Raw genomic sequence first — 12,290 nt, 5'->3', positions numbered from 1 at the left:
GCATGCTCATGGTCACTTTAGTAGTAATGATATGGATAAGTTCAGCTTCTCATTGGTGTGTAAGGGGTTAAATCAAATGGAATTGTCTTGTACTAGAATATTTGATTGGTGCCTTAGGGCTGCGAGAATTCTATAGGTGTTGAAATGTTTACATACCCTATGCTCACACCCAAAATGTTTTTAACAAAGGCTGTGTATGGTAGCTATCTAAGCAATACAGCATACTGATGCATTCTAAACAGAAGTACCACCCAAATAGCTTGTTGCAGAACTGGAAATACCATATTCCTGCCTAATACAGTTGAGCCTCATTATAAACAACACAGATATAATGATTTATCAGATATATTTAATTTTTCATGAGGCTATCAACCCCCATTTCAGAATGTAGAAAATACATATTTACAATGAATATCAGTTATAACAATGTGGCTAATCTGTTAAAAAATGCAACTTTGTTATACACCATTATTTTTAACTAGAGATAGATGGCATTCATTGTGCAGGTATGAATGCCATTAGCTGTGTAAGTGGTGAATTGTTGTGGCTATTTCATCAATTGCAAAAGGGCTGCTTGTTTGTTTTACTGACTTGCTTGCAAGTGGCCTAACTAATCCTGCAAACAGCAACATCACGTCTTTATTGTACAGAGAGATTCACTATCCTTCCTTTGCTATGATCATTTTGCGATATCCAAAATTTAGGACACTGCTCTTAGAGAAGCTACAGTAGCTAAAACATTCAAGTAAAAAGGTCCAAATTACACACGCAACAAAATTACTTCTTCATTTACGGTCTCATTGTGCTTCCTGAATATGCAACACATTTCTTGTGGTTCAGAAAATAATTTTGGAAAACAGTCGCAAAGATTTTGTTCTCTGCAAAATGGGGAACATGTTACGAAAAAAAAAAAAGCGCACCAACTACAGTACACTTTTTGTAAATGGAGATCTGTTAAACGGTACTGCTGATTAAATAGAACAACTGCCTCTAGCATGTTCGATTTCATACTTGGATTCTTGACCCTTGTTCATCTCTGAGCAAATGGAACTCCTGTTAAACACACACCTTTTCCTGGTCGCCTGACGTTCCGTTTAACCTGAGTCAAGGAAGGCAGGAACACCTGCTGGAAGGAAGCCCTGATTTCCAACAACAGCACCTTGTCTTATATTGTCTTCTTTTCTTGTGTTTATTCAATGTGCGTGTGTGTTTTTTTTTCTGTGTATTTAACCAAAATGCCCACCTAGCATACCTTAACAAGCAAATACATATCTTTTGAATAGACTCAAAACAATCTACTGTCACTCCAATTCAATGTGGCATTGTCGCAACACATAAATTTAAATGCTAACGCGGTGCTCTGGGCCTGTACTGGTACAACCCAAGCAGCATTTCAGCAAAAATGAGGCAGCCATTTTATGTGAGTTGTAACCTGGTGCATTTGCAAGTGCGCACGGTTGAGGTTCTTGATGTAGTTTACAGGACTGCAATATGTTTTGCTGGTACAGAGTCTTCACCAGATCTGATCTCTGCAAGTTCTTGAAATATGTTGCAAGAGGCCGTATATGTTTTGAAGAGCCGTCACACATATTTTTGAAGATGCAGAAACCTTGCCACATGTTTCTGGCACATGAAGAGTGCCACTTAACAGAATTGAAGGATTGGAATTGTATATGTGATATGCTGATTTGATGGGATAAGTTGTTCTTAAAATGTTCTGTTTGGTGTCGTTGATAGTATCTTGATGTCATGATGCGCAGCAAGATTTGTCAATGTCGCCCAGCAATAAGACTAGAAATATCTAGCCTTATTGATACTGCTCACAATATACGGTAAGCAATAAAAAAGCAGCCTGCATGCATTTTCTTTTTTTTTTTTTGCCTGTTGTCATGCACTGTGGCAGTAGCGTAGTGACCGCAGTAACAAGGCCAGCCAATTTATGGTGATGTTGTGATGCGTCCACCTCTTACAAACAGCAATAGTTTATAGAATAAAGAATTATGGTAAACTGTCCTGGCTCGGTGACAGTTGCCAGTAGTTTGTAAAGGTTTCAGTGAAGTCTAAACCTTCTCTTCTCTTATGTCCATGTTTGCATGCCTTACCTTCTTTTATGATGGCTGATGATGTCTGACTGCCACTTCAGTAGGCTTGTGTGAATATTTCAGCGTTTCAAATATTCAGACAAATATTCACGTATTTGACCACTTCGACTCGAATTTAAATTATTGGAAACTTGGAAGTATTCTAAATGAACAAATAGGTGTATATTGCTCTTTGATTACACGACCAGTGTGCTGTAAATAACAAGAAAAGTGATGCAGAAAAGCATGCAAAAAGCTACAATTGGAGCCGTAACCACTAAGGCAACTTCTGTAAGAGTCTAGAAACACGGTTTAATATGTAGTTTTTCCTTTAGTTCCATTTTCTTATGGTACCTCGGAGTAATGGCGTCACCTACGAGGAAGCGTACGCACATACTGTGAAGTATACAAATAAAAGCGTTTTGAGAACCTACCTTGTACTTATCGCGGAACTTTCCTCATACTCAAGTAAGGCTCGGTTAAGGTAGCTTATGACCTATTTTATGGCTTTTAAAAAACATGGCGGGGAACAACAGCCTTGTGTATTCTGTTGACACGTGACCCGCTAAGAAAAAATATGGAACAGTGCGGCGTACGCATACACGTAAGCACCGTGGCAAGTCCTCAAGGATTGATGGAACCCGGTGGAGATATGAGATCAGCAGGAATTTTCGTGCCGCCCCAGATTCGCCCCAGCAGTGAAAAGAATCTGCTCAGTGTCCCATCTCGTGCAGCTGCTCGTCGCTCGCGCTTTCATGGTGTTGGCTTGTTTCATCTTGGGAGAAATGACCTTGTCAATGTCTCATAGCCGACTTTGTCACGAGCATACAGTCCAGCAGATACCTTCTATGGTTGCCAAAACACTTCTTTCCGTATCGGCAAAGCTTCCCGAAGTGGTGCAAGTATTTTTCTAGTTGTTTCGTTGGCCATTCACGGATGCACATTGTGGCGGCTGTTGAATTCTATCGCCAGCTGCTTCGACGTTTTTCGTTTTCACTGAAGGCATATGGCGTCCGTCTTGGTGCTTGTTGACAAAATACGTCAGGACGTAGCCACTTCGTTGTTGAAGTTAACTTCAGCGCACCGTTCTACAATAAATGCAACTTTGTAAAGCGATGACCGTAAAACTTCTTAAACTATCAAAATACAGCAAGCGTTGAAGCGAGCACAATAACACTACCGAACGCAGCAAAAAACATGCAAAGCGTTGAAAAAACAAAAGTGACCTGGACCGCCCCATCACGTTGACGAGAGTTGCAGAAAAGGGGCCAGACGAAAAACGTTTATTCACCAAAAAGTGCCGATGCCTAAGCAAACATTTCTGCTGTTTACGCTTGACAGCTTCTGCACATACTGCTGTTGGTTTCTTGCCCTAAAGCTAATTTATTGCTGCTTAAGGTAATTTTGCAGCAAAAATTCACCTACTCTCGCACCTGGGGCCTATACTTGACTAGTTGAGGGTGCCTTTCATAAGGCGCCTTTATGTCAGGATAAGGCAGGTTTCTGTAACTCACCTTGTGCATTTCTTATACTTTTCTCGTCCTTTCGTAAGTAGCCTTACTGCAATAAGTGAAGGTTGGTTTATTAATAGGAGGCTTATAGTAATATGGGGGTTTTAGCTCTATCTTTTTTGTGGACTGCCATGCACAAGCTGTTCTCATCTTGGCGTTTTGCCATACTTTGGTAAATTGCAGCACATATCTCAGTGGGCAGCGAAATCATGGGCAAGCTTGTTAGCGAAAACGAATCAGTAAAACATGTTGGGAAGTGTGGTCTACATTAAAAAAAAAAAAAACAATTGGGACACCTGTCGTCAGAGTTCAAGATAACAATGGGGCATAGAAGACCTCACATCACTGTCTACTGCAAAGCAAAGTTCTGTGTTCAGTTATTAAATCCCTGAACCATTTAGTTTGTTGAGAGTTTTTTTCTTTGTCTAAAATATTTATTTTTGTTTAACTTGATATAGAATATTTCACTTAAAAAAAAAAAAACGTCTTTTGATTGACAAAATAAAATTGAAGTGTATGTTAGGTCACAGTAGTATAACGAATTTTATTCTGAGATACACAAAAATGATCAGGTATACAATTTGTGCTGCTATCTAACAGGCACCATCTCTGAGCAATTAGACTTTTTTATTGAACAGTACTTTCCCGACAACAATCAGGCATGCTATGGGGCAAAGTAGTTCCTCTATGTAGAGCAGTGTAACATCTCTTGTCTTGCAGTAAACTCTTCTAGGTTTTCTATTCATACTTTTGTTTCTTACAGCTTCTGAGAGTTTCCATCTTGGAAAGCTACTGCTGGAACTCAAACTGAGACAACCCAAAGCAGAAAGCAAATTTGACCGATAATCCTGGCTCTGGATAATCCTGGGTCGTTGTTGCTCTCAGAGCCAAGGTCTGATAAGAAAGTGGTGCATGACTGCTACTCGTTAAAGGGACGCTAAAGTCAAATAACTGTTTACGTGAGAGTGAAAGCTCAATGTAGGATGACGTCTAAAACGACAACATTATCAACAGCAGTGCCCTACTTACCATGAAATTAAGGTAAATTCACGAGAACACATGTGCCGCAGTAGGACATTCTCAAAATATGATCCCTATGACGTCGGTGTTACAGCAGGATTCGTACAGGTCTTTGAAATGCTTGAAAACCCTTGAATTTAAAGAATGCATTTTCAAGCCCCTCAAAAGTCCTGGAATTTTTCGCCATCCTTCAAAATCCTTGAATTTCATGAGTAGTGCATTCTCATATCAACACCACGACCTTCTAAATGTAGTAGACCGATGCGTCAACCTGTCAAACTCCCAATTTCCAAAACAGTAATGTGCATGGGTGCGCATAGTTCTATTTTGCAAAAATGCATGGGGAAAAAAGTTAGTTTTGTGGCGAGGGTGAAGCAGTGAATGTGATAGCAAGAAATTAGAATGTCACACGAACAAGGGCAAGCAACTCTATACATGCAACACACCGCTCAAGCACGAAGGACGCACGAAAAGAAAGCGCACAGTACGAGTGCTGATGAACAACTATCACAGCTCGACACTGGAAGTGTGCTGCTTAAAGGAGAACTCCGGTGCATTTTCGACCATACTGAGATAATGCTGCTTTCAAATAGTATTGATAGTCCCGCAAATGCTTGGGTGGTTCATTTTGCCCAGGCACTCACCAATACTTTTACTTGAGCGATAAACGATAAGTCAAAAGAGAAGCCAAACAGGGAGCTGCTTCGTCACCATGGTGGGTATCGAATGACGTAACGAGATCCGCTACACCCTGGCCCTGCCACGACTGGCTAGGGTCTAAACATAGCTCACGTGCCTCTTCTTACGTGCGAAAAGCAAGTTGTCGATGTCATTCGGTCCGGAATCAAGCTATTGCTTTTTGGTTTCGCCCCACCGGTGCGTGAAGCATCTGATGTGCCCCAAATCGATTTCATCGTTGCTCAATACTGTAAGACTCGATGTCAACGCCTACTAACACGCTGCTGTGTGCAACTCACAAAGCTGAACTGTGCTCACGTTTTCTTCTCCTCATAAAAGAAAGCGCGTGCTGCATCCATCTGCTGGGAAAGGCGGGTTTTTTGAAGAAGAGTAGGTCCTTTCGTCACATACAAAGGGTGGCCCGTATGTAAAAATGTGATTCCACAATCGGCTACCAATCTTAAACTGTTTTTTCGGAAAAACTAAATGAGTTACGCTTGTATAATTTTGCACATATTACCACTGTACCGACGAGACACGCGTGCAAAGTTTTATTAAAATCAGTGATTACCCGAAAAATGGCGGAGTTCCCCTTTAAACACCAAGAAGGATGCTAGAAAAGAACACACAAGTATCCACAGGATGAGTGTAAGTTAACCACTGTAACAGTTGTTACTCCTTGGTGTTCCAGCAGCGTGCTGCAAGTGTCAACTGCACAAGCCACCACTCGTAATGGGGTGGTGCCATCTGATTGTGAGGCTATAGCAAGCGTCATGTGGGTTTCTTCTGTATGCTAGAACTCTCCACACAAATGGTCGGACTTAGAAAACATTGAGGATATATTTCAAGTCACTTCCCAAGTGTACGTAAATGCTCATTCTCCTAATTAAGGCCCATTGCGAGCACATTCAACACTGACGTAGCTCTATAGGAAGGGCAACGATACTTGTAGTGATGTCACACCAGATTTGTAGTGAGGTGAGTGAGCTCCGGACTTCTGCCACGTGCATGCCGGCAGAGCATTCTGGAGGCTGCAGATAGCGGAGCATTTGTTTTATATGTGCTTGTGTAGCACTTGTGTGCGTGAACAGATGATACTCAGCATGGTGTGTGCACTGATCACGTGACTAAATCAGCTATACTGCTACCTACCTGACCAGCTTGGTGCCCACTAACAGGAACTGAAAATTGTCCATATCAAAAAGGCGATCAATTATATAGCAAGAATAAATTAATTTTGGTGCATGTATTGTGCTTGTGGAGCTATTGTAATTAAAGCTTGCCGGAAAGAGCGCACAGGCCACAAATATTGTGGCACCACCCCTTCAAGGCCTAACTATACATGCGCGTTGATGAATACCAACAGTGCGCAACTTTCTTGCGTCTGGAGAGTGAGGGAGAGGGTACGAGAAGTTATGAAGACTAGATTTTATTTTGTTACAATTGCGATATTCCTATATTTATTGTAAGTGCAATAAGATCTGTCTTTTTTTTTTAAATTGTAAATTGGAAAATTCTAACTTAGCGCGCTGCTTTGAGCCCTTGAAAAGCTTGCAACAGGTCCTGGAAAGTTCTGGAAAGTCCTTGAATATCCTTGAATTTTCGCTTTGAAACCTGTACGAACCCTGTACAGCCTACAAGAAATCACTGGTAATTTAACCTGCTGCACTAAATAAAGAACCTTCTGTGCATCAAAAGACGTAACACATAATAAAATGCTGCTTGTTCGTTTCTGTTTGACTCATGCAAAAAAGAACCTTCGGACGTTACTATGGGGAATGATGCGAATGGTTCAAAAGTTCAATTTCAGCCTGGTTAAACTGGACAGGTCAGGCCATCTAGCAGGGCCCAGTTGAACGAAGCACGTCTGCCATCTTGGAGCCAATGGCACAAAATTGTTCAATGGCTGTTGTTGCTGCTGTGTCTCCCGCTGCTTTTGTTGTGCTGCTACTAGTGCCGGCGGCCGCACAGTAAGCCAGGCAACATTGTGCAAGGCAACAGTGATGTGAGACGTCCTGCTTGAGGCGGGTAATTTGAAGTGCGATAACCTGATGCAGACCTCTAAAACGTGATTTCGTTTCAAGATAAGCACTTTCTTTGCACAAAAGTAACAACACTACGAGGTTTCTGGACCGCTATTTCAACAGTCAGCATCGACTTAATAGTTGCATTTAGTGTCTCTTTAAATTGGTAAAATTAGCCGCAAACACACCGGAGTGCTGATAGCTGTAATCTTTCAAAGAACGTGTGCGCCACATCCAGCGGCAGAAGTTTTTGCTTTCCACTTTGACAATTGTGCAACAAATCAAAGCCACACTTGAAAAAAGAAAAGCTACATACAGAATATAAAACTACAGTCCTCCTTCATGACAGATGGCCCCGCCACGCTGGTCTAGTGGCTAAGGTACTCGGCTGCTGACTCGCAGGTCGCGGGATCGAATCCCGGCTGCAGCGGCTGCATTTCTGATGAAGGCGGAAATGTTGTAGGCCCGTGTGCTCAGATTTGGGTGCATGTTAAAGAACCCCAGGTGGTAGAAATTTCCGGAGCCCTCCACTACGGCGTCTCTCATAATCATATCGTGGTTTTGGGACGTTAAACCCCACATATCAATCAACCTTCATGAAAGATGGTGTAGTATGCCTGTGAAGGGTGTGGAATGTCTAGAAAGTGGCAATTCAAGCTATCTATAGTGAGCTACTGATGCAGTATGGGCACAATATGGAGACAAGATTTGCTAAAAAAAATCTTGATTTCTTTCTGTGCTCTTTTGTATTCCCCAAGATGTCAAAATAAAGAAAAGCCTTCTGATGTGGTCTAATCACTTTGGCACCAGCTTGTTACGACCCATTTGTGGGCTGTGTTGATGGAATTAATAACCTTCGAGATATGATTTTCCTTTTTGTGAATCTCATCTCGAAAAGGTGTATGTTTTATTGCTGAATTCCTTAATCACTTTGATCTAGTCAGCATTGTCGTATATTTTGAGATGTTGCTCACTTATCAGTATCTGAATATTAACCCGTAAGTAAATCCTTTGATGATGGGCTGACGTTTACATGATAAAACGATGTGCCAGTCAACGGGCGGCTGTGAGGAATTGCCGCTAGACTCAATTGTGGCAGAGAAACTGGTGTGTTCTTCTATAGGGAACCAGCAAAATGTGCAGGCGAGCGCACTGAAGAAAACTGCCTAGTTGTGAGCACATTCGGAAAGTAAAAACAAACCTCAAACCTACAGTAATCATTCGTTTTGTTGTCAACAAGATAAAAGTTGTTTTTGTGAGTCCCTGAGAAAGAAAAAGCAACCACTGCGTCACCGTTAGTGTCAATCAGCACCTGCAGAGAAACAGGAGTAATTGTTTACAAGTCAGCAACAAGCTAGAGAGTAACAAATCAGTCACCGTTTGAAAGCTTCCAAACTGAAAAGCCATCAGTTTTGCTAGTGTAACAAGAGGTAGCCGGCAGAAGAACAAAACCAAAAGTAGCTGATGCACTGCTGTAGTAAAGCATTAAAGCAAAGGGGAAGAAAAAAAAGAAAGAAAGAGCCAGACAATAACGCAAGGAAAAAGTTGCACATATTCCCACAGTGTGGCAGTGCATGGCAAGCAAGAGAAATGATCCAATAGGGCATCGTTTTAAGGGTACGGGCGAAGATGTTGATGTAAGTTTTTGTCTTATAGCTGTTAGTGGATGGCGTACATGTATGTTTTTGGCCTTCGAAAGGTTAAAAGAAAAACACATACTTGAAACACTCATTTGTGATTCTATGTCCACAATTTTCACTTCTGCTATCGTGGAATCAATGGCAGGAAATTGTTCAGTGGCCGTTGTTGCTTCCGTGGCTCCCACTGCTTTCGTTCTGCTGCTACTAGTGTCGGCGGCCGCGCAGTAAGCCGGGCAATGTTGTGCAGCAGAGACACAACGTTGCCCGCTTGGGGTGAGTGATGAGGTTGGATGAAATGTGCAGCCAAAAAGCTAGTTCGAAAAGCTTAGTGTAGTTGAGTTGTGTTCCAAGTGTTTCCAAGTTACAAGTCGGACTTGACATGGTCATTTTTTTTTCTCTTTCCAGTATAGGTTAGTGTATAGTTCAGTATAGTTAGTGTACAGTTCAGTATTCAGTATAGGTTAGTGTGAGAATTTTGCATGTAGTCATGTCTGCTCAAGTGTCTCACTCCTTCTATGTATCTGGTGTCAGAGGTGTATATTTCCTATTTTCTGAAGGTGAGAAGCAGTTGTACGACTCGTAGTGTTGCCCAGCTGGGGGTGAGTGATGAAGTTGGGTGAAAGATAAATGTTTTTGAGGGAGACCTAATTCTGTCATTGTTGAATTCAACATCTGGATGTTTATTTATGCAAGGTTTACTGCAAGGCTCCCCCCCCCCCCCCTTTTTTTTTTCATTCTAAAGTGGTTTGTATCGAAGCTCTGGTGCAGCTTTGGGAAACCTAATCGATAAACCTGTCAAGTGAGTAGAAAATAGAGAAATAACTTTTGTGTATGTTTTTTCTCATCATTTTTGCTGAGCAGGCACCTACCAGTCCTCGGCCTCGGCAGTTGTACCAAGGTGGTGCGCCTCCATCTGAGCGGTCGGGCAGTGCGCCTGCATCCCCGGCGTCTCATGGTGCGCCCTCTCCTGTGTCTTCTCCGAGTGCCGTGGGCAGTCCGTATGGGGCCGGTGGCTACCGGACGGGATCTGCCATGGGCAGCACGTCACCCTTACAGCAGCAGATGGAACAGTTCCGCGTTGCAGCTGGCAGCACTGATGACTCTGCTTCGCCTTCTGCCGCTGCAACACAGAGCCAATACTTTGTGGTGAGTGTTGGAAGATGTGTCCGTAAAAGTTCCTAATGCTTGTTATGATTTGGCAGGTATGAGCTTTGCTGCAAATGTTGGGGTTGCGTGTTGAATTTTCTGTCTGCAGGTGCCATTGATTTAGACAGCTACTATTTGATAGCTGTGGCATGCAAATTTTCATGATGTATGGTCAAAGTCGAACAGTATGTTGTTAGAGGAAAGAATCTTGGCACCTTTATAGCTGAAGGCCTGTTTGTGCACAGCTAGTAAAGCATTGCTTTGCTAAACATGTGTGCGTTTGCAAAATCTTGCATGCATGCACCCTAGCTAGCAAATAAATAAATAATATTGTTACCAATAAATATAGCACCTGGTACTATATAAATTACTTATTTAGGGGGAACCTGTGCTTGTAAACTCAAAACTAAAAATGGTCAGCCAAAATGTCCCTTGCTCGCTGACTCCAACTTCGTCATTCTCCACCTCTGCCCTTCGAGTCTCGTGCCGGTCCCATGGCGTAGCCTCGTGGCACGTGCAGGACGGCGTTCTATGGTGCAGCTTTCTTGCTACTTGTGTGGCGGTTTTTACGAACGCAAATTGTTGCACGCGTCTTCTGCGATGATTAAACTGTGGCAATATAAAAATGAAGGCAGGTAGTTTCCTTCCTGCATATATCTGTTTTCTTGGCTGTTTTAAACGACATTTTTGTATATGAGCATTTGTGACAAAAGCTTCAATGTGGTGTAGACTCTTTGTCATGCTATGTGTAAGCATTTTTTGCCGCCATTCTTTAACAGCGACGCTGGCTTCTGCCCATTCTAGTCAAGTTACCTAAAAAAAAAAAAACTATGATTAAAATGGCTCATATCTTGGGTATGAGGTCTGATGAAATGTGCTGCCAATATGGTAATTAACTATTTAAAGTACCAGAGTTCACATTTTTTTTTGTTTATTCAGGTTTTTTATATGCATATATATATTATAGGCACCTATAATAGTTGCCAAGCTCTATATATTGTCACTTTTTTGCTTCTTTACCTTTTTTTTCAATGAATACTTGGTCGCTAGAGTCATTCTCTTATTGCCTTCAATGATACCGTATTTACCACGATGTAATGCGACACAATTGTTACAATTGTAACAGGAGGGGCGACTTCTGCGAAGAAAAAATACTTTTTTAAAATGAAATAGTTTTGTGCAGCATTGAATTTTTAAGAACACTTTATATTTCGGTATTTCATTATAACATGAGGGTTGACATCAGATAGCAGAAATCTGGAAAAAAAAAAATAAATAAAACTAGCATCACTTTAGAGTAAATGCGGCACATGTATTGAGCTAATACAAACATTTCTATGTAAGATTGTTTCCTGCTTCTTGCAATGCTGTAGCAAGTCACTGTCTTCAGTAAAAGCGACCTTTGTGGCATACTAGAGTGTATATTACGTGTCTAGTCAAGTTCTTCATTATTGTAAAAACCCGCATATAATATGATGATTTTTCCTGTTTTCAAACATTTAGCATTTCGAATATCCGCCTTGTACTATTTGCGTATAGAAACTAAAACCGACTTGAAAAACGAAGTTGTTTTTTAAGTTTCTGTTTTGTAATTGCTGCGTGGCTGCAGATTCACTTTATTATCTTCACGTAGCAAGTGTGAGTGTGAGCACTGGAGCCATTTCTTTCTTTGTTACTGAGTGTTTTGAGCGTGTTCTTCCATGACAGTGGATGTGTGCACGTGTGAACCTCGGAAGCAGTACTTGGCTGATTTCAAGAGAAGTGGTGTCGCAGCTGCTGTGAAAATCCGCAGCATTGCAGCCAGGAGGCAGTTGGCATCTGTGTATGGCAATGACCGAAATGAGCACCCTTTTCATGGGGTGGAAAGCAAAAAAAGTTTTTGCGGCCCAAATAATGCGGCAGTCCCAGAAATGAAACTCGCCCTGACTGAGTTCATTCTACGGCAATGGGTCGTGTATTTGGCAGTGAGCATGGAACTGATAGAGCCTAAAGCGAGGGAGCTTGCAAGCGAAAAGGGAATATTGAGCTCAAAGTGAGCAAGCAGTGGATCTACTGTTACATGTGCCACACTGGATCTTCCCTTCGCCGGCAAACCTCCATTTCTCAGAAGCTCCCAGAGTCGTTCGACGAGCTTCTTGTGTTTTTTCAATGCCACGTTATTTCATTGCACAGATAAAAGAAATTTCAGCT

At 41.8% G+C, this 12,290-nt stretch overlaps 1 protein-coding gene across 7 annotated transcripts in view; it reads left to right on the top strand.

Moving 5' to 3' along the window:
* LOC119159495 (CREB-regulated transcription coactivator 1) overlaps positions 1-12,290 on the top strand; it is a 76,158-nt gene that overhangs the window by 51,726 nt on the left and 12,142 nt on the right. For all 7 annotated transcript variants that reach the window (XM_075891656.1, XM_075891657.1, XM_075891654.1 and 4 more), the window contains exon 12: positions 9,816-10,100. In XM_075891656.1, coding sequence (XP_075747771.1) covers positions 9,816-10,100 — 285 coding nt within the window. The remainder of the gene's footprint in view (positions 1-9,815; positions 10,101-12,290) is intronic.

This window comes from Rhipicephalus microplus, chromosome 1 (assembly GCF_043290135.1).
Source record: "Rhipicephalus microplus isolate Deutch F79 chromosome 1, USDA_Rmic, whole genome shotgun sequence".
Lineage (NCBI taxonomy): Eukaryota > Metazoa > Arthropoda > Arachnida > Ixodida > Ixodidae > Rhipicephalus > Rhipicephalus microplus.
Note: the sequence above shows the minus strand (reverse complement) of the source record. Positions and strands in the feature narration are given on the sequence as shown.